The sequence below is a fragment of the Harpia harpyja genome, chromosome 2 (genome assembly GCF_026419915.1).
Source record: "Harpia harpyja isolate bHarHar1 chromosome 2, bHarHar1 primary haplotype, whole genome shotgun sequence".
Taxonomy (NCBI): Eukaryota; Metazoa; Chordata; class Aves; order Accipitriformes; family Accipitridae; genus Harpia; species Harpia harpyja.
This window is the reverse complement of record NC_068941.1, coordinates 24759284-24782416: the sequence shown is the minus strand read 5'-3', so window position 1 is coordinate 24782416 and position 23133 is coordinate 24759284. Positions and strand designations below refer to the sequence as shown.

The 23133-nt window shown below is 42.5% G+C and overlaps 1 protein-coding gene across 6 annotated transcripts in view; it reads left to right on the top strand.

Annotated features, from left to right (window-relative positions):
- The window catches only part of AFF1 (ALF transcription elongation factor 1), a 125126-nt gene that overhangs the window by 13873 nt on the left and 88120 nt on the right, over positions 1 to 23133 (top strand). The window contains exon 1 of one of the 6 annotated variants that reach the window (XM_052772980.1): positions 7008 to 7271. The exons of the other annotated variants lie outside the window; for them this stretch is intronic. Within the exon in view, the coding sequence (XP_052628940.1) occupies positions 7255 to 7271 (17 nt within the window). The 5' untranslated portion in view covers positions 7008 to 7254. Of the gene's footprint in view, positions 1 to 7007; positions 7272 to 23133 lie in introns of those variants that run through there. 6 annotated transcript variants of the gene reach the window in all.

Below are 23133 nucleotides of genomic sequence, written 5' to 3'. Positions count from 1 at the left end.
TCGTGGTCATGTCTTGAAAGACTGTATCATCATTGCCTGGGTGCCAGTGATATTAACATTTCTTAATTTTTGAGTGCTTGTCTTTGCAAAAATAATAGCATACTTTTCATCACAGTGTATCTGTTTAAGGGGTATGTTAAAAAAAAGGCTAGCAGCTATTTCTATGCCACAGTTTTATTTGGTCACCCTTTTGATTTACCTTACAGGTTTGCAATTTCTTCAGAGCCTCAGCAGAGGTCTCTGCTGTGTGCTTTGAAGAAATTGATGGTAGGCAGTCCTCACCTGGCAGTGTGAAGCAGGGTTAGATTTTCTTTTACTGTCTCAGAGAGTTTCATAGGCATTTGTGAGATGAGCACTGAAATACAGAAGTTGAATAATGACATGGAGGTTTGTCTCCTTCCGCCCTATTTCCTCACACTCCTTGTTCTCTTGGAAAGCCTCTGTGCTTCCAGTACAGGTGCGTCACCTTGGCACAGCCTTGTATACCTTGGATCAATGCAGAAGGCCTTGCCATAAAGCCAACACCCTGTTAAACATCAATCCCTTTTCACAACACTGGAATCAAGAAGCACTTGAACAAGTGCTTTTCATGGAGGGCAGGTGGAAAACTGCTAGAAACTTTTGATGCAAACAAAGCATGTTGTTCTTGACGTTTTTTCCTGGAGAAAGCTTAGCTGTTGTAGCAAGTCTATATAATATATTTTTTCCATTATCTATTGTTCTACCTGAAAAAGCTTACGTGAATTTTATTTAATCTTCAAGGAGATAACCTGTATCGAAATCTCCAGTCCAAGCTATCTGGATTAAGAAAACTTGTATGATCAGCTGGAGAGGGTTTTAAAACAGAAAGCAGCTCTGCCTGTTATTTGTTTATCCCTTTTCCTTGGCCTTTTTTGCCACTGGGCAAGAATGATGTCCATGTGTTAGTACATATGGAGGCAAGTGGAGCTACAGTTGTAGCTAGTGTCATCTTAGGCACTACTGTACCATAATAAATAACAGAAATTAAGCTAGCGATAGGTCAGATTAATGCTTTAAGAGGGGAAAATGCATTTTGTGGTCAAAAGTGACCGAATACCATAGAGTCATGGAAGAGACGGGAGGACATGTAAGGGAAGTGGGTGGTGTTTTCTGATCTTTTCTTACCTTTGTTTCCACCTTGCAAATTCTTTCCAACAGTGAAAGTGCTTATATGACCTAGAGAACCTCCTCCTCCTGCCCAATTTAAGCATTCCTAAAACAGACTAAAACCTACATATATTGCATAAGTATATCCACATACACTAGGGGTTTCTTGATTGTTTTCACTATGTTCTCCCCTTCTCACATCCTAGGGAAGAGGTGGCAGTGATCTCTTACTTCTTATTGATCCTGAAACTATCAAATAAAAATTTAATTGCACTCAGTATCATATTCAAAATGCTGGCTTCTCCCATGACTACATGATTGTGTATGCAGTGAAATATCTTATTAAAGCTTTCAGTCATTAAGAGAATGTGTGTTTAAACCTCAGAGCACATAGCAAATGCAAGACTGCTGTGTACATCAAGTGTGTGTGTAGATATATATAATGTTGGCTTACTGTATTTCACTGCATAAACGTTTAAATGCCATGGTATTAGATGGTGTATGTATGTCCACATCTAGCAATGGAACCTGCTACCAGCCAGAATAAGACAAATCACATTCCTTAAAATTTCCTAAGCAGTGTATCTGTGCAGCCTGTACAGACAAAAGCTTTGTTTACTATTGGAGATAAGGAAGAAGTCCAGAAGTATATAATCTTTAAAGTTTTCCTGAATAGAGAGCAGGTTCCAGCCTGGTTAAGTACCGGCAAATGGTTGAAGATATCCCATACTGCTCTGTTAATCTCTTCAGACTGGACTGAAGCATCCAGCTATGTCTTCAGAAAGTTTGAAACTGATCTCATGGAAAGGAAACTGACCCTCTTATTTAATGATTTTTCCAGATGTGTAACATCTGGAAATGTACTCTGGACTGCGGGCCCTGGTCCAAATTAATTTCTAGTCAAGCAGAAGATTTGACATGTGGTCAAAGTCTTGATATTTACCTAAGTGCTTTGGGAGCCTAGAGTACTTAGCGTTCCCTTCACCTGGGGAGGTGGAGTGGAATTAGTTGAAGTGCAGGTTTTGGAGAGAGAAATGCTGAATATCATCTCTGTCACAGGATTTCTGCAGGGTAGACATGAAGAAACTTGATTGCCTGCTTTGTGCATACACTTATCCATCTATACAATGTGAATATTTTGTGATGTTTAGCAGTATTTTGTAGCAGCTTTGATTCAAATGCAAAATCTCTTCAAACATATAGAAAATAGTTACAGCCTGTGTGTTTGAGTAGCCGTGGTAAAAAACAGTTAGCAGGTTCTTGGGGAAGTGTGGATTCCACAGGTCTTAGCAAGATGTGGGAACTGTGGGGTAGCCAAAAGTGTAATTCGCCATGTTGGTATTTTGCATTTGCAGCACTGGATGTGCACAGTGTTCAATTAAGTATAGCAGTGCATTTTTGTTTCTTTGCTTAAACAGCAGAATGGCATGTTGGAGGAACCTTAAATTTGCTAGCTTGGTAGAGCTTTCTTCCTGTCAATCAATAGCTTCCAAATCTTCAAAAGTACTGTAATGGTCTAGATAGATACAGGGGAAAAAAACCCCCAAACTTGATGATGAAATTTTGAGATAGAGGCATAGATTTCAACTTGTTTCCTTTCTCTGCACAGTATCCTTTCTTTCAAAAAGGAGAGTTTTGTTATTGTTTGCATGAAAGGTATACATGAAGACGACTAAATGAATTCTAAATTACTTAAAGTAGATAGTCTTAAATAATTAAATGCTTCCCTTTTTCCTTGCTTTCTAATCTCTTCAGCTGAAACTGCAGAAGATAATTACATATATAACTCTCCAGGGCAAATAGGATCTTTGCGTTTGTTTGGAAAACCCCTCCAAAATGTTGCTGGATGTGCAGTTTTGGTGCTGGTATTAGTATGTTTAATTACCAGTGCTTTTGATTATACTTGGTAAGAACTTTCTAGCAGCAGTTAAATATATTCTCTTCTCTGAAGCTGTCAGGCTCTCAGCATTATTATTATTTTCCACAGCTTTTCATAGGGGGAAGAATCAAGTTCCTTCAAGTGATGTGTGAGCTTGAAAGAGGATGTGGGACTTTTTTTTTTTTTTTTTTTTAAGATATGATTTCAAATGTTATCATTAAGCCCTAAGAAGAAAAGCAGCATGTGTTTTGAAAGCTGCAGTTACTCTTACCTTCTTGTTGGTGACATACATTGCACTGAATCCCAGACTTTGCTATGTAAGGGAGACTAAGTGTCGTGGTGAACAATCTGAACAGGAGCCATCAACGTGCCCTTGTAGCAAACCACTGCCTGGACTGCCTTAGCAGGAGGGTGGCTGGCAGGATAAGGGAAAGGATTCCTCCCCTCTGTCCAATGCTGGGACATTGGGGAGGACAATGCATGAGACCATGCTCCCTAGTAGAGGAAGGACACTGAGATGTTACAGAAAACGCAGTGCAGAGCTACCGGGACAACCGGGCTGGAGTGCACAAAGTGCAGGAGAGGCCGAGACAGCTGGGCTTGTTTTCCTGGGCAAGAGAAGGACGAAGGGGTGTTTATTCCTGTCTGTTGCTATCTGGTGGGGGTAGAGAGCAGGCAGGAGCAGAGTTGTCCCAGATGTGAACAGTGAAAGGATGGGAGGCAACAGATGCATTTTGAAACACAAGAAATTACAATTAGATAGTAAGAGCACGGGCTAGATAGTAAGAGCAGGGGCCCAGAGAGATTGTAGGATATCTAGCCTCAGTACAACTTGATAAAAGTTGGTTGTGCTTTGAGGGCAGAAGTTGGATTAACTGATGTCTGCATATCCCGGGCACCTAAATTATTCTGTGATTCTGTCTTGCAAAATAAAAAAATGGAAAAAAAAACCCCAAACTTTTAAAGACCTGTTGTCAATTTATATTTTGTTCACATTAAACCTCTTGAAACATGTATTTAAGAAGCCTCAGTTTCTTGCGCCCCCAAGTGACAGCCTGGCTATCCTCAGTCTCTCTTCCTTCCCTCATCCCTATCTCGACAAAATGGACAGGTGATAAGGAGAGACCAGCAATGGTCCAAGGACTGGGGTACTCATCTGGGATGTGAAACTTTTTTTTTAAGGTTGGGGAGAGGGGAGATGTTTCACCTGAGAAGAGTTAGGTATTTGTGAATCCAGCTCTAGCAGTGGTAGCCCCGACAGCAGTGTTGTTTTTTTTCTTGACTGTAAAGTGCTGAAACCCTCCTGCTTAAGCTGCTCTCCTAATGGCAAAGGCTTGCACATCGTGTATCTGCATAGCATTCCTGCCTCGCTGTTGCTTTCTTTGTTCATTTGGCCCTTTCCTAGTGGAAAAGGGGCATGAGGGTAAGGTGCGTTTCCTTGGGGTTGTGTCTTACCTGAAAATGATAAAAATCCCCCGATGAGAAAATCAATGAGTTCAGCTTCAACAAAATAAAAACACTTACAAGATGCAAAAAGCCCCCTCCAGGTTACGATACAGTTGAAGGCAACAACAAGAGGATGGTAGACAGGAATTTCTAGCTTGTTTTTCTGTAGTACCTCGCAGAAGTGTTTTAATTCATACAATACTGACTATCAGAATGGCGAACTCCAGACCAGGAGTTTAGATGATTGGAGTGATTCTTCAAATAAAGCCAAGGGGAAAAAAAGACAAAACTATCATTTTTACCATGTGGGGTAAATTACATATTACAAACCTGGCTGAAAGGTCTTGTGGTCACCAGTATTAAGTTATCAGAGCTAAGAGCCTGAATTAGTCTTCTAGGGAAAATAGAGATGCTGTGCTTCCTTCTTGACAGAGCTCTAATATTTCTATAGTGTTATGAATTTATAAAATGCTGCAAAATAAGAAGTATTAGCTACCAACGTTAGCAACTCTAATACTGGTAGTTTGCCTCTTTGAAGACCCCTGCTGCAATCTGGGATGCTTGTCTTCCGTTCTAGGCTTTGCTGTTGGCCACCTGGGTGATGCTAGGCATGTCATGGCACCTGTCTTTTGGACCCTGTTTGTAACCTGATGAGATTGATACTGGTCTCTTTGGAGATGCCCTTATTAAAAAGAGTTGTATGAGGATTTCATGTTAATCTTGTTACCTCCACACCACAGGTCATATACAGTAATCATCTCTCGCTGCCTTCTGTACTATCTCATTTACATATGAAATTTGCACTAAATAGCTACTTCTGCAAGCTTAGTTTTAAGTTTAAAAAAATGTGTATGCGAGTGAGTGTTTGTGTAAATGTAAAATGTATGCTTTGCTGGGAGTTAAGGGTTTTGTGTTACAGTTACTCTTCCTAGTGAGGGGTGTCTGCTGCTTGGATAACTTGTTATTATTTTGTCCAGCCCTCATGGGTTTCCTTATTTGTTAATTGCTGTGAAATTGTCATCTTGTCTTCAGAGATACCGGCACTTTTAGGACTTCAAACAATTTCACAAAATGCTGGGTATGGATTTTGTTTTCGTTTGTTTGGGTTGGTTTTTGAGGGTGGGTTTTTGGAGTTCATAATAGACGTTGTCTATTATCAAGGCGACACCTCAAATCCCCAGTCACTTATGAGCAGTTGAGTCTGTGATTGTCTGACATAACAGTGGTATTATCTGCTTAGTTTATAATCAGAGCCACTTGTTTTGCAGTTTTCTATTTACAATCTTTCCTCTTTGGGCAAAGACAAGGAATGGGAAAAACCCAAACATTTTTCAGTAATTTTTGTATTTTTAAACTATGTCCTTAAAATTATATGCTTGTAGAAGCTTTATATAAATGGCCTTTTAGAATTATAATATATTATTTTCCATGAACGGGGTATAAACTCTTCTCCTGGTACCTGCTGAGTACTTTGACGCAAGTTGTGCTTTAAAACAGAAAATTAGGAGGAATGTAATGTTGTTGCAGTGTTGGTAGGAATCTTAGCTATATATAGGCTGCTGAGAAAAGCTGAAGGGATCTTGGATAAATGTTTTTGCCTGCTGAATGCTTGGTTAATTACTGGTTGAAAGGAGTTGCAGTAGTTTTGTTTTTATAATTGTGCCAAGAACACCCAGAGCAAAGGACAGGTATTGCTGCTTTCTGAGCGAGTCTACAAACCGCGGTCAGGACTAGAGCCCAGAAAAAATTGCGTAACAGATTCCCCCCCCAGTTTCTCAGCCTGCAATTTCAAGTACGGGCACCCACAAGTTTAGTAGTATACTCAGGTTTTCATTTGCTCCATCTGTGTGGCCAGATGGGATTCACGTTTACATCTAGGTTCTATGTCTGCTTTGAAAATTTTGGAAACTGTGAGAGCCACATTCTCTCGTCTCTCTACAAAAACAAAGAACCCCGCGCCAGACCCTGGGGTGCGGCAAGTGGCAGGAACTGGTACGCCGAGTAGCCTCCGCTGCCACCCCATCTCCCGGTTTCTGACGCGTGCTCTTTTTCTCTAGCCTTGTCCCCCCCCCCCCCCGGCCCCCCCAAGCCCCGGCAGCGCCTCCGGAGAGGGACGCGGGTTGCGGAAGCCTGCGCTCGCGCCCCGGCGGTGGCGGGGCGCGGGCCCGGGCCCTGTCTCGGTGTCGGGCAGGGACCACCACGCCACCGCGGGGCCACACCGCGGCGGCGGCGCCCGCACGCTCCCGACCCAATCCGTCGGTTCTCCTGCCCTGACAGAGCGGCATGTCCGTTTAAGGAGGTTGGGTCGTACCATGAAAACCTTGCTAAAAAGGGGTAGCTGTGCACACTGCGGGCGCCTGGGCTGCGTGAGCCGCTGCGAGGACCGCTGGCCAAAAAGCAGCAGAGAAAAAAAAGAGCAGCCGGCGGCGTGCGGCGCTGACGCTCGCAAGCTGCGAGCCAGCCCTTGGCTTTTCAGCGGCGCTGTGTGCCCCCCCCCGCCAGCTGAAAGTGCGAGGGCCGCATCGCCCTCCCTGCCGGCCGGGAATGCATCGAGCCGGGGGAGGGCCCGAGTGCCCGGATGTCGATCAAAATGAGTGTAATCCAACCCTGCGCTAGCCAGCCCGGGCTCGGGAAACTGGGGCGCCGGGAGCGAGGGGCTCAGTGACATTTTAGAGGGGAACCGGGGAGCGGGCAGGAAGGCAGCCGGCAAATGGAAGAGAAGAATTTGGCAGGGGGGTAGAGCCTGGACACTTGGGGAAAGAGCTCATGGATAGAGGACGCTTGGCAGTATAAACTTCACGATGGCTGCCCAGTCGAGGTACGGCATTAAATAACATTTATCGCTGTTGGTGGATTTCACTGAGGGCTTTTCATAGTCCGGTGTTGTTAATGATGCTCTCGCTCGTTTTCAGACACAGTTTGCTGTTGATTTTCACACGGTGCTTCACAGAGATGTGTGTAGAGACACGTCCTGGATAGATTTTGTTCATGTATTTTGTTCACTGAAGTGTCCACTACCTCCTCTCAGCATAAACTTTCTTTTAACAGGAAAAACAAAGTCTCAATTCCTCCCTGTCAAATCTCTCCCTGTCCAACAAGTTAATAGCTCTTTGAAACTGATTTTCTTCTCCCTTGTGGACTTGTCTATTATTTGTTTGGATTTTTTCCCCTGTAACCAGCCTAGTGTAAACAGGTTTCTGTGATTGCTCACAGCAATATTTTAAAAGGTAAATGGTTTATATTTGGTTGCATTGGAGAGCTGGCTGTATAAAATGGAAGCAGGTTGTGTCTGCTTGTGTGCAAATCTGCTGGATAGGTGGGAGGGTAGAAAATGGTTGTAGAGTATGAAAAAGAATGATCCAATGTAGTTGCTGTCAGGCAGCAAAATTCAAGCAAATATACCAATCTTGTTAAATACTTTTCAACAAACTGTGTTTTTAAAGAAACAACTTCTTGCCTGCTCTCGGGGGGCATCCTGTCTAAAGTAAATTTCACACTCAGCATGGGGGAGGCAGCTTTTCTTAAGTCACAGTACTTGATGAAGCAGTGCTATTTAAGGTACCTGTTAAATGCCTTTTAGCTTTTACGATACTTTAATGGGAATTTCAGAAATGCTGAAGAGAGAAATTCCTTTTTTTTTTTTTTGCTCTTTAGTCCCATACCAAACAGCCACCCTGCTCCCCTTTTTCCTCCAGGCAGAGAGAAAAAAAAATTAAAATGGTGGCATATCCTACACAGAAGTTTGGCACTTGCAGTGTATCCTCACAGTGGTGCTTTTCTGCAGGTTTGAAGCCATGAGCTGGCTTTAAATTACAAACTGCAAATGACAGAGCCCTGAGGTTTGGGGAGGAAGGACGGGAAGATTGATTGCTTCGTTAACAGCTGAACTCTTCTGTAGCTCTGACTGCCTTGCTCTCTCTGTGTGTGGGGAGACTGGGAGTACTTAACAAAGAGGCAAAGGTTTAATTTTTCAGCATCTTTTTTTCCTTTGTATGATCACTTATTTGCATGATTTACTGGCCTGCATTACCAGTGCATTGCTTTAATAGGTCTGCACACTAAGAGAGGATACAGCATAAATCTTAGTGCTGCTGGCTGGCCTTGAAGCTTGGCTTGGCTCCAAGGCCAGGGACGTGCTTGATGTCTCAGAGGTTGCACAGCCATTTTCTTGGGTGGCAGGAGAGCACATGGAAGCCAGGTCCCAGCAGTAGCCCCCAGCCTCGGCAAACTGGCTGAGAAAGAGCAAGGCTGGCACTGGGGTCAGCAACCCACATCCCTAACCTGTAAGGTGGATGGTGCAGAGAATAAAGTTTTATACATTGAGTGGTTCAGACTGAAAGTGAGGAAAATGGACCAAGGACTGCATCCATGGGGCTGAGTCCTGTGGGGTAGGTGAAAGGACCGTGGCCCACACCTACTGTCTGAGACAGGCACGGAGACAAGATGTGCACCTGCCATTCTGTACCCTGCCTTCTCCTCCGTCATATGCGTTGGCTTTTGCTTTTGTCAAGATGCTGTCAGGTGCTCAAGCTGTAAAACTGTGTCAGAGCATTTGAGCGTAGTGAGTAAGAAGATAACCTCTGTATGCTTGAAGCTCAGTGTTAAAGTCTCTGATTATTGCTCATTTTAAGACATTTGAAAGAGAGTAGGAGTGAATATGGGCAGCAGAAGTGAATCTCTTGCAGGAGAGGCTACATTTGCCAGAAAGCCTGGTGCTTGTGGCACAGGTCAGCAGGGGTATCTATCTCAGTCCAAGAGATTTGTGCTTTGTGGATGCGTAGAAGCTTTTATTCGACAGTGAAGGATGAATTCATGTTCACAATAAATAATTGGAGTTATATATACTGTGTGGGACTGAGAGGCCACATGTGTCTAGAATTTGTTTGCCAAAACGTGTCGGAGGGTTTACTCTGCTAGGTAGCTGACAAAAGATGTGGGTGAGCTTTTTGTGTTCATTTCTCCTTTGTAAAAAAATACAAACAAGTTCTGCAAGCTCAGTGAATTACTGATGAGGTGGTATGGTACAGAGCGCTGTAGCGTTTTGGGTATCACTCTGTATGAGGCCTTCAGGCTCTCCTCCATCTGCTTAGGTTTGCTATTTCTCACATGCTGTATGTTTCAGCTAGTGAAAGGGATGTGACATTGGGGATGATGCTTGTTTGGCAATAAGAAAATCCTGCATCCTTTCTTGAGCTTCAGGGCTGTGATCCTGGACAGCTCGCCTAGCATTTGGGTTTCACTGTTTTGAAGGGCGGAAGGGTAAGGAAAACAAGGTGATAAAACATGCCTGTTGCTGCTCTTCAGCCTTTTAAAAACTGTTTGAGAATGATCAGCTTCTACCAGTGGCTGCTGTAAATAGCTTATATCTAGAGCCATTAGGTGGAGAAACTATCCTCCAGTTAGTGTTGTTTTGTGTATAATGTAGATTTTCTTTTTTTTCAAGTTGCTCGCTGAGCTGTAGGTTTTCAGCTGTAGCTTTCTATGCACTCGCTTCTGGAATGCACGGATGATCTGATGCCTCTAGTGTCCCCAGGCAACAGGGCTTGTGTCAGGTGTTTATGGTATATTCAGGAGCGTGTGAGCAGAAGCAGAATCGATCTGAATGAGGACAAGTTTACTTTCTTGTTAAATGTGGTATGATATTCATCACGTGCTGTTCAGCTGCTCTGAGATACGGCAAGACCCCTGGGAGGTGTGTGGGACTGACTGGCACCTGCGCTCACTACCAGCTACTACCAGCGGTCAGTGAGGCACGAGGATATGGCTCCTTAAGTGAGTGGCAGAGCCCATCTCTCTTCTGCTTCCTTCTTCATTAAAATGTGTGCTCTACTGCAGCAATCGCAAGCTGAGGATCTTTAGGTGAACAGCTGCTTTTTTGAAGATGTAGGTTGTTTTTCTCAGGCTGGTTGGGATCATTTGAAATTATCTGTAGAGCCTGTTGGTTACACTTATTTTATTTAAAATTGGTGGATAAATAAATACTTTGTCGTTACGGATGCTAAGAATTTCTAGTTGTCGTATAACTTGCCTTTTGAAGTGGTCATGATTAGCATGATTGCAGGTATGCAGAATGAATGCAATTTCCTAATCTTTGTACATAGGTGAACACAGTAGCACAGTCTGAGCAACATGAAATCCAAGTGTTGTGCTGTCATCCCTGCTGGGCTCACCTTGCTCTTTCTCCCGAGTCAGCCCTGCAGGGAAGGGTAATGATGGACAGCAGTCTGGGAAGCCCTCTGTTTCCACCCCTTAAAGCCAAGCATACCAGCTAAACCCAGAAGAGTCTTGAAATGAGGCCAAACCACTCATTTTGGTAGAAAAAGAAGGTGATGCTGTGCAGAAATAAAATGTGGCCATATCCCCATTTAAAACATGGTAAATGCAGCAAGACAGTTTCTTTTGAAGGGAATAATGCTGAGGCTTTTCCCCGAGGAGAAGCTATATTGAATGATGCAGCTTGATTTTGTTCCATGTCATTTCACAGCTTTCCAGGCCAGATCTGAAGACATGTTTCATAACTTGTTTGTTTCGTGGGTCCTGTTGGTACAGGCAAATGCCGGTATTGGTGACGCTGCATTCCAGTCAGCTGATCTTGGTGAAGAAGGGATGAAGCAATGTCTTGTTGGAGTTTACCTGTCTATTGAAAGCTAAAACATCCTGTGGACCCCCATCGGTTTTGCTGATACACTCCTACTAGCCCTGCCTGTAGAAATACAACCCTATTTTCTCCAGAACAAAATGCCTAGCTGATCTACAGCATGTTTTGCGGGCTGCTAGGGATTTTCAGTTCACAGGTCCTTATTTCCTGGACTTTCTGAACCTGGAGTCTGTTGCTTTGGAGCAGGCCTGCAGCTGAAGCTCCCCCACAGAGAAGAGATGCTCACAGGGAAGTGGATTTTTCAAGTAGGTTTGTTGGTTTTTCATTTTGTGTGGTGGTTTTTTGTTACTTTGGGGTTTGTTTTTGTTTTTTTTTTCCAGTGGGGGTTTCAAGTTGTTATAGGCCTTTGAAAACTTTGAAATACAATTGTCATGGTATACGTGAGATGGTATAGAAGGGAATGTTTCTTTAGATCACGTAATTTTCTTGGGTCTGAATCTGCATTGTAGAGAAAGGCATCTACTCACTGCTTTTTATGAGAAAATCATTTGCTAGTTCAACTGTAAGATGCAGCACAAGTAGCAGGAAACAAGCTTTTAATGAACTGCATAAATTCTCCTCAGCACTTTCCTTCTGAGCATAGGCATAGTGAATGACAGCACGAAGCTTTTAAATGCTTTTAAAATATAATAGAAAAGCTGTCTCAGTAGTACATACGGATGCTACGAAGACATTGTTCTTCATGAGGTGGACTATGGTGAAGTGAGGAAGAGTTCTCCACTGAGTGCAGGGTGTCTTCCTAAGGCCTGGATCAGGCATAGGGTGGTCAGGAGTGCAGAGGCTGGTTTAGTGCCTAGCTCGCGAGCAACATGATGGAAGAGTTACTTTAATGTAGAGATGCCCAAGCCTCAAAAAAAAAAATGGGGAAGTATTCATCCTGACTCATCCTGTTCGGGCTTGAACACAGCATGGAGATTTTTTCCCCTGTGGTATGTTATAGTGAAAAAAAGTACTGGCTGTCTTATGTTTTGCAGTTTTGGCTGCTGCAGTTCATCTGTGTCCATGATAAAAATGAGAAGACACACGTAGCACTGGCTGGGGTGGAGCAACTGGCTGGGGCAGATACTGCTCCAAAATGCAGTGTTATCATAGGTGGATTAGGATAGAGCTGCATTGTTCCAGCAGAATGCTTTTATGGGGAACAAGCAAGAGTTACTGCATGTGCTATGAGCAGATTTTCCACAGTTGCATATTCACAGACAATTCGGGGAAGAGAAGTTGCGTTTTAGTTCTGTACAGAATCAAGCAGCTGTGGAAAGTGGTGAGGGGCAGAATCCTTCCCGCCTGTCTTTCCTCTTGGCTGTGATGGCTGCTTTGTGCAGAGCTAGCCCCCAGCTCTCTTGTACGCTGCTGAGGTGCAGAAATTGTTGATCACCTTATTTTACTGCACAGGTTTTAAAAAGTGCATTTCTCTTGCTGCCTTATTCTTGTAGGGGAAGGGAGAGGTGGCAGGGAGGGAGAAAAAGCAGGTCTGTGGGCACAAAACTGCATTTGGGAAGGTGCTCTGCTAATGTTAATACTGTTTTCAGCATTGTCAAGCCGAGGTGTCTAGGAAGGTTTGAATAGGCAACCTTCATCATAGGTACCATATGCTTCATGAAGATGTTTGTCTTCTGGGTTAGTTTAGGCTTAGATATTGTTTAGTGTGTAGAGTTGTCATCTTCAGTTGAACTGAGTGTTTATTGTATCAGTGACCTAAAGTTTTCCTTTGGTGGTGTTTTTGCAATGCTACCCATCAGGTTAAGAGAAAATAATGTCCCCGCTTTACTTTTTAAAGAAGGTTCAACAGGCAAACTGTTAATGTTTAACCTCAGAGACAACAATAGAACTCATTCTCAGAACTGTAAAAAATGTGGGTTTCATTTTTGTACTTGTAAAAAAAAAAAAAAAAAGCTACGAAAAACCACAACCAAAAAAGCAACAAAGAACAATAAAAAAAACCACCCCTACCACCAATTCAGCAAAACCTAAGCAAGAAGAGCACAGCAGATGCCCTTTTTAAAAAGAAACAAAAGAGCAAACACATAAGCATATGATAGTATTTTTATTCTATACATGTTTTGCTTGGAATACCGTATACTCTGTAATCTATAAGCAGCAAATGATGTATTTATCGATGTATGAACATCTCCTTCATGGCACAGTAGCATTTAGCAGCTGGTGTGTGTATGTGAGGTATGCGAGAGAGCATGAGTGCGTGTGCCTCTTCCCTGAGCTGAGTTATGGGCATTACAGTTCGAAATACGGGTATCTGCTAGCATCTGAAATTGAAAGGAGTTATTAAAATGTTTAGCAGTAAAGGGATATTTACATTTTTGGGGAGTTGTAGACGTATTGTAAGAAATTGCTTTCAGTATTCTTATGGTACTGCAGTTTGTTAGATTGTGCTTAAAAAATATTATCGAGATAATTAATCTTTGCAAGCACAGCTTAGAAACTCTCCCTCATAACTGGTCTGCATCTATTTCTCAAGAATCCTCTCCCCCCACTAGGCTGTTTTGGAAAAATCATCCTAATTTGAAGACAGGGAATATGCTGGCAGTTTAGAAGTGCTTTGGTGAAATCCTTCTCTCTTTTCCCTGTCCCCACAGCCCTCGGAAGAACAAGCTGTTCTAGTAAAAGTTGTTTTCCTGGTGCCAGTAAGCCTGTGATTCTGCTGAGAGCAGGCTGTCAGTCTAGTGACCTATTTCTTAATACCTTTGCTAAAATAACGTGTACTAACAGAAAGATAGCATGGGCTACCCATGCTGCAGAGCAGTGAGGTTTGCTTGGGGTTTTTTTGCTTGGCTTTTTTTTTTTTTTTTTGACTCCCTTAGTGTTGCCATTACCTAGAGGCTCCCCGTCCCTGGTGGCTACCATGTCTGTCTGTCTGTCTGTCACTGCAGCTTCAAGGCCTTGTTTACAGTGAAAAGTTTTGCTGGCATACCTAAAAGTACAGGCAACAAATATACTGCAGAGGTGAGATAACTGTGTTGGCCAAAGGTTAGTGTAAACTCCATGATGCTGGTGAATAAGGCTGCTTTTTCTGGCATACAGCTTCTAGGGGTTGGGTATGGGATCGTGGATGTAAGCTGTGTTGGCTAAAGAGCTCTTCTGGACCACTGTGTCTCCCTTCTTTGCTGAGACCCTGCACACCCCTTGCAGCGGGATAGTCTGCTTTGTCCAGCAGTTAACTCTTAATTGATGAAAGAAAACATCCATCTGTCCAGTGGGATCATGATCTTTCCTGTACTCCAGCCTGAAAGTCTCGCTTCAATTTTACTGAAATGTTACACCCGCCTTTTAATTTTTTAAAGTTACTTCTAGAATTGTCTATCTATATACATTTAAAAAAGCACTGAACCCCCTGTGGTTTACACAGATAGAAAAATGAAGATGCCTCGTGTGTAAATCACTGGGTTTATAGTATGCACCTCTTTTGGAGAAACTCGTTTTTTCCATTACTAGTGCAATGTAGTCTGACACGAGGAATGCAGTTACTTCTCTGTTCCTGCTGGGTGTCCTTTTGCAAAAATAATTGTACAGCTACTCTTCCTTTTTTTTTTTTTTTTTTTTTTTTTTTTAAACTGTTGTGTTGAGTCTTCAGTGTGTGAGTGAGGTGATTGCATTTGGTTCTGGTACTTGTTTTGGGGAGGAAACGGGGAGAATGGAAAGCAGTCATTAGAAATAATGTGGTGATACTTGAGACTTCATACCATGTCTCTTGTGGTTCTTGTGCTAAACTGTGATTACTGCCTGAGTTAGCACATGAGAAATAAAACTCATCGCCCTTCTCAGAGAAGGCTGTTTTGGGGCCTGCCTTCACCAGTGTCATACCTGGTTGTGGTTAGTCTATTTGCCATTTTTCTCACTCGTGCCTCTTTGTAGTATTTGTTACTGGAAAGCTGAGCCCACTTATAAACTCTTCATTTGCAGCCTGGCTTGCAGTTAATTCTCAGTCTGCGCTGCAGGGTGATCTTGGCTGATGGACACCCAGATTTGAGGTATGTCCCAGGCTGGAGAGCGATGCTTTCCCCATGGGTGTCTCTTGTGCAGGCTGATATGAAACTTATGGCAGTACTCGAAGCAGTGCTTCTCCCTTCAAAAATAGTTATCAAGTTTTAAAGCTTTAAGAATGTCAATTCAGAAGCATGTGGAGTTTATATGGTTTTTTTCCTGTGTCTGTGAGTATGTTTTATGCACATTCATTTTTGAAAGCTCATGATTTTCAACTTGTTTAGATGCTCTGTGTCTCAGAAATGTTTAGATATATGAAGTTTTAGGTTTGATTTTGGGTTTATGATTTATTTAACACATGATATTCTATAACTTTCATTCTGGAAACAAGATGAATGAGACAATATTTAAAGGGAATGTGATCACTTTGCTGAAGTTTTGGAACACCATTAACGATCTTTATCTGTTTGCAGACCCCTGTCCATTTCACATGGGCTGGCTTCAGCAAACTAATAATAGGCTTTCTTTGCTTAGCTAGTGTTTGTGACCCTCCTAAGAGGAAGTGCCTTTTTTGTGTAATGGACTACAGGAATAAAAAAACTACTAGTCTAGAGCTTAAGAAAATTCTGTGTAACTGCCCAAATCAGGGGGAGAGAGAAAAATAGGTAGAATTGTGTTCTGTTCTTTGAGAAAGTCTAATCTGCTTTTAGAAACACTGTAACAATGAGGTGTGGTATTCAGAGACAGGGGATTTTTCCCATTGCATTCTGCATGAAAAGCAGTTGACTCATACACTGAGGCATTAAAAATAATAGACCAAAAAAACCCCAAAACCTTCTGAAATTGGCTAACTTGGAAAAATTCAGTAACTCAGTGTATCACCCTTGAAAAAAGACTTTTGGTCATTTAGTGAATTAAGTGCCACAAAGCTTTCCCTTGCAGTTCTCTATTTATTTGTAACAAAAATGGCACCAGTATTCCCAGCCTTTTCTGTTAAAAGCATATGCTGATAAAGGAATACCTTTATGGTATGGCTTTTGTTCTTCTAGGTATAGGGAATTTTTAATGTCATCAAGCTATTGCAACAAAAATGATGTGATATATGAAGGAGCTGGCAGAAATTCTTCCTGCTGGGAAAACCCGGAGTTAGTAAGTTAGATGGTACAATGTAATCAAGTAAGAGCAAGTAAGAAAGCTGAAAGAGAACATGGTTAACACTAATAATGATGTAAAGAGGTGCCATCTAACTGTAACAGATGTTAGAGTGTTTTTTCCATAAGTTACCTATGGAAAAAAACCTTCTTTTTAGAATATCATTCAGCAAGTTTCTTTTTGGGGGAAAAAAGCTTTTACTTTGTAGACTTTCTTAGCAGGATACCAGTGTTTGTATTGAGCAGTTTTGTAGCTTACTAGGGAACCATTAATAACAACAGCTGAAGGGAAAGTTACTAGCTTAAATTAATCTCTCACGAAAATTAATATCTCTGAGTACAAAGGTGTGCTTAAGGTTTGGTTGTGAATAGCTATATGTTTTATTTACAGACTGCAGCCTTTTGTGCAAGAATAAACCACGCTGGAAACTCATTTTTTATCAAAGGCTTTCTGTGCAGATACATGGAATTGTGCCTACAAGGCAGCCTAGCCAGTTTGCGATGAAGAATTTAACTTGGGAATGGAGAAGAAAAAAGTTAACAACATTATTTTGAGCAAAGGCTAGACTTTCCCTTTGAAGATGCCCTTAACTTTTTGTTGATGTTGTTCCCTTCTCCTTCCAGATCAGCTTCAAACTCTTGGTGAGTAAATGGGATGACCTCAACCTTGGTTCCGAGCAAGCCAAAATGAGACAGCCCCAAGCTGGAATTTCTGTACCTACCTTAGCATGTTGCTGAGCATAGCATAGTGCTGTTGCTCAGTGCTGCAGTGCACAGGCGGTGCAACTCTGCACAAGTAGGACCACAGCTAATTAAACTGGATGGATGAAATTGTCAGTCTGCAGAAATGATAACACTAAAACTTGGCTCCCAAGCTGGTTCTTGCTGCTCCTTAGATATGTGAGTCGGTCTGGTTCCTAATGATTTGGAAAGTGTGTTTTCTTTCCAGGGCAGTTAAGTAAACTGAATGAACTGACCTACAGTAGATAGGTTTCTCTCATTACACATCCCTTTTTCATACGTCTTTGGAGGGACAGACTGAATTTACATCCAGGGAGCCTATTGCTGTTCCCTTCTCTTACAATGCAGACAGCTGATGTAGTCTAGCACTGCGTTTCACAGCCAGAACCTTCTGTCTGTAATTCTTAAATTAATGACAGTAGTTTGTAATTATAACATAATCTGGTAATTGCAACCAAAAGCTTCTCAGGCTCTGTTTTGGCAGCTGTATTGGTGTGTGTTGATGTTGTTTCGCTATTTTAACAACTTGGCAAAGTATTTATCATGAAAACTTAGGAACTGTGCTATTTAAAAACAAAACACCCCAAAACAAAAAAAAGAAAACGACACACAATGCCTGCCCCCCCCCCCCCCATCCTGTAATGCTTATACAGCCAGATGTGATCTAGGTTAATTTTTAAATGTGATGAATATTTAGTTGACATTCCGTCCTTTGGGCTGACCCTTGTGTTGTTTTGTGGCCAAATGCAGTTGTTTCAGTCCTTACCCTAAGAACTGACTTGATATCTGTGCTGTACTTAATTATAAAGAGACACATACGGAGCACATGGTGTCTCAGTCAAGGGTCTCACATTCAGTACCATTTCCACTCAGCTCCCCTCCCTTAAGAGTGCTTATTCCCATAGCTTTCTGATTTGGCAGTAATCATTTGTGCTAGCCAAAACAGTGGGCAGGGGAAGAAAAAGTCCTTTTTTCATCTATAGCAAAAGAAAAACTCAAAAGCCGTGTTTAAAAATATTCCCCTCCTTGAAAAAGTCTGATAGAAATGCTGTATAAAAGAAGGTATTGTGAAGAAAACTCTTTTCTTTCTGTGTCCCAACCCCATCTTTTGCTTTTCTTTTAATGGATTTCTTTATTAGCCATCCTTTCATTTTTTTCTATGGGACATTGCTTTCTAGCTGTTAATTTGGTGGGCAAGGGGTGTCGTGCATGGGGCAGATGAAAAAGTATGCAACTTATGGACAGGGGAAATACTGGGAAAATTACTTCTTTACTTCCCTGTTCCTTTGTACATTGATTAAATATCAAGTTAATGGTTTCCTTTTTTAAAAATTGCTTCCTTGAAAATGGGCTGTCCTCCTCCCTCTCAGCCTAATGAAGGAAATGTACAGATGATGTTGATATAAGCTATGTTTACTTGAGTGTAACAACTTTAAAGACCATTTATGTACAGTAATCTGGCAAGCAAATAATGATTTGGTTTTGTTTGTTCAATATTTCTTTCTTTCCCCTAGAGAAGTCCCTGAACACACAGGAGCCAGAGTGTGAGGGCTGAAAAACCACTAGCAGTCACTGGTGTTAATATGATGCGTTTAAATGGTCTTTAATTAAGTAATGCAGTTTTCTTAGAAAGTCCTTGAACTATTCTTTTACCCCTTCCTTTTCTCTTTCCCTTTGGTGAGTAAGTGCAAGTAAGATGGAGTGCAAGTGAGGTGCGGGCAGTGACCAGATACAGATCTTGGATCCTGCTGACACGCAGCAAAGTCTCAATGGAAAATAGGAAACCAGAGGAGGGTTGAAATGGTTTGTGCAAGTTCAGCCTGCCAAGGGTGTGTTGGAAGCTGAGGCAGCGGTGAGAGGTGACGCGCCAGGGCTCAGCAGGGTGTACGTGCAAGGTGTTAGAGCTGCTGCTCTGAATTTTGTAGGTCCCTCTGGGTTTTTCTACGTCGGTCTTATTCAGGGCCAAATCATAGCCTTCAGCATGTACGCTCGGTTCCAGCTGATCTATTCCCCCTGCATCTTTTGAGAGGCTTAAACTGTATATTATAAGGCAATGAACTACTTTGGTGAAAGGAGGATTTTAGACCGGTATCTGGTTTTCTAGTTTCCTTTGGTTTTAAGCTTTCAAGTCCAATTCAAGAAAGCATTCCTGTTAAAGAGCCGTGCTTGAGTTTGTGCTCAAAATGAATTCTTGACCTCGAGCTTTTACACAGAGGATGGTCTTTGCATGTGTGTGTGTATAAGCAGGTGCTCAAAATGGGTTCCTGATTCACAGCTTGAAACTGAGGAATGACTTCTACATGTGCACATGACAGAGAGAAAAAGAGATATGGGAGAGGGGAGGGATATTAACCTTACCATTTCCTTTGTTCTTTCTTTGTTGTATTGCCACAAGCATCATATTTCTAAGCAGGGCTGTGTTAAGTGAAAAAATGTGGGGCTAAGGCACAATATGCTGGCCAGGAAGGATTCTAAGAGTTGTTCTGAGGATGGATAAAAGGAAAGTTTCAGGTGGACTAGGAAAATGCAGAAACAGTGACACTCTCTGTTCTTTCCGTCCTCCCATTTTTCAAGTGGCTTCCGGAAATACTTATGCATAACAAGTTTGTTGTGCAAAATGTCTACTCTTTTGTGGTTGCGTGTTTAGTAACTGTGACAACTAAGCAATTTAGTAAGGTGGAAAAGATACGGAATGTATTAGAAAGTGTGTGCTGAGATTTTAGGGAGATGTAGTTATCATAGAATCATTTCGGTTGGAAAAGACCTTCAAGATCATCGAGTCCAACCATTAACCATGCCCCCTAAACCATGCCCTGGAGTACCCTGTCCACTCGCTTTTTGTGCTTTAAAAAAAAAAGTTATTCCAAATCCCTATGATCAGCTTCATTTTGTTGAAAGTATCTAGCTTTCTACAGAAGACTTGGCTGGATGTTACTTGGGTTATTTGGGGTGTTAGCTGGTGTTGGAGTTGTTATTCATCGTGTTCGTGGATGCTTCATTAATGAATCTCTGGGACAGTGAGAGACTACAGAGAGATGAAGCAATCCAGAGGAAGCGCGTCCCCGTGATGATGCAGGAAGCTGTCTCGTTGGAAGCAGGTTGTTCAAGAGGCCTACCACGCTTGACACTGGATGTAGCTCTAGACAGACAGGGTCAGGGCGCAAGGGAAAATGCAGCAACCGACATGGAAGAATTTAAAACCTTTTTCAGAAGTTTGACACAATGGTTACTGTAGGGCATCTGCTTGGTCCCATGGAGAGCAAAGCACAGACCTCCTGCCTCGTGCTCAGGGCGATGAGTAACTCTCATTGGGAACATGTGTGGAAGGGCAGGGGATGAGGAACCCCAGGGAGAGGCAGTGCTGACTCATTCTCCTTCCAAACTGTCTGTCGCCGCTGTGGCATTGAGGACAGGGGCTCTAAGAGGCTGTTGGTTGTTACCATGAAAATACTCTAAAGGGCAGGGCTCTGATGGGTTTTATCAGAGAAGGCAATGTATCGCTGGAAGACATCCTGAGTCACCACTGAGTGAACAAAATGTTGCATATGCCTGGTGGAACTCCTCCTGTGTATTCCTGCAGCACTTCAGTGTAATTTTCCAGACTTGGTCGCAAGCTTGGCACAAAATCGCCACCATTATTGTCTGGGCAGACTTGACTTCCTTTGAGAGTGGTAGTTTCCCCAGACAAAAGGACAGCTGGTTGAGAACAGTCTTGGAAAGATACCAATCCCTTAGAAGGTTAAAACTGGAAACAAAGTGATACAGTCTGGAAGCCGATGAAATAGAAGAGCTGTAATGTAATTAAAAAGTACTTTGACTGGTTGCCTTTAACCAGTTGGCTGTCAGGTTTTGCTCCTTGAAGAAGGAAAGAAAAGTTGCTGTGATGTGACAGGGTGTTCTCATAGCTGTGACAGGCATATTTTTAATATGACTAAAGTTGAGCTTCCTCTCTAATTTCCATTTGCAGGAGTTGCATCTAACGTGTGCTTCCTGCCAAGGTCCAAGGAAGAACATCTTCCTCATTTGTCACAGCCTTTTTACTTTGCAAGGGCTTCACTGGTACTGATAGTTTCCAAGGGCTGAAACTTTGCGCACATGGCAAAGCGGGGGCTTTCACCAGTAACCTCCAGTTTTCATGGGCTTAAAATGGATCACGCAGAGAGGGCAAGGACTTGGGAAAGAGCAGCAGAGCTATGCTGCAGAAAAAGAAGGAAGCAGAGAAAAAAAAACCAAAACAAACCAACAAACCGTAAAGTGGGGCATGAGGAGAACCACCCACAGAAACGGCAAACATATTTCATTGTCCAGTTTTCTTGGTGGTAAATGTATTGACTGAGGCTGCACGAATACTGGAGATGTCTGAAATACTTGAATTCCTGAGTCCCACATGCGTACTGAAATGCAAGAGGCAGGAGTGGTCACTTTTTGCAGAAGTAAAACTTCCTTGACATTTCTTACTCTGCTCTTAGAGGCACGAGCAATGATGCTGTGTTTACAGAGGAACTCATCCTGCACATAGGTGTCTAGCCAGTGATTGTTACCCAGTTTCACCCAAACTCCTGTCAGGAAGCCAACTCCTCCATTGCTTATTCCACGCTGGCCCATCTGTAGGCGTGCTACATGTCCTTTCCCTGGTTTTGGACCCCACATGAGAAGAGGGTGTTTCTGTTGACCCATGAGCACTGCCTGCCCTTCCTGGGCTGCTTCACAGGGGCTCTGCCTGACAGGTGTCTGCTCATGAGACTCCTGTGGTTGCATTATGTTTGTTGCTCAATTGTTTAACAAAGTGCTTTTAATGGAAACATAAAACTGGATAGAAATACAAAGCCTAATAGAATAATCTTTTAATTGCAGTGCCGTAAATGACTATTCAGCACATGATTACTGTACTTGCAGGGGGGACAGTGGGGAGGAAAGAATATTGAATGAAAGACACTAAACACTTCAGCTGCTAAGAATGATGATTTATTGCCAATCTGAGCATCAGGCTAAGCAGGGCAAATAAACTGACAATAGTAAGTGCTTTTAGAGGTAGAAATTGCCTCATTCATGGTATTCACTGCATGGGACACGTAAATTCTACCAGGATAAATGCACAAAGAGCGATTAATTAATGGTGGTGAGATACTCATGCATGCACTGTCCTTAGGCAACCCAGAAAAAGTATTAATCAGCACATTGCCCAATTATTGGCAGATAACTCCTGGTATGTAGTAGTTTGCCATTTCAGCTAGAAAATGCATTGTCCCTCTCCCTCCCTGTTAAAATCATGGCTTTTGCTGTGTTACGTGGTTCACAAAAAATACCTCATGTTTTTAAGCAGCAAAGGAGATGTGCTCAAAGGCATGTTGACATTATCATCTTTTGGTATTGCTGCAAGCCTTTCAAGACACATTAGTCCTTACAGAAGCTGTGTCAGTCTTTCAGATATCTCACCTAGGTTAGGCAGCAGCAGGTAGAAAAAGAATAGCTTGGTATTGAGCTGGCATTTGATTTGGTGTACAGCTGTGTGCTCTCCAGAGCAGAGCATAGTTATCAGGGAATATGTGCTCCAAGAGCACATGGTGCTCAGGAAGGCAAGGCAAGTGTTTTGGAAGCGGCCTTGCTGGTTCCCACCAGCACTTACCTTTCCCACAATTTACTGCCTGGTTTCCCTGTGCTGCCTAAGAAAAAGGACACCTGACTTCACCTGCTTGCAAAAGCCCCTCTGTCGCTCAAGCCTTTCTTTGCATGTTTGGGACATTCCATGTGCCTGTTGGACTCCATCTTTCTCTCTCTGGTACACACAGATGCAGACCAAGTGCCATGCCTGCACCAAGCAAGTCAGAGATATTTCCAGTGTTTGGAGTGGGTCTCAGCGCTTCCAAACCCATGCTGCTGTCCCGTGGGAACTGGAGCTAGCTGTTGCTTTTGATCTGAGCCAGTGTGATGTTCTCACTGCCTGCTGAGCCATTTGCTGTTACTGAGGGAAAGATAAGAGCTTTTCAAATAGAGGTTCAGATGATGCAAGGAAAATGAGTCCTTTTTTTTTTTTTTTTAGAAAGATGTTGAATACTTGTGTTCAGAATTGAAGGGGAAAAGTATTTGTAGCTTTTTAAATTACTCTCTTAAAGGAGTAGCTTTTTGTAGTTGCTAAAAGTAATAGCTTGTGTAAGATGAACTGCATGTAAATATTTTTTAAAAGCAGGAAAAAT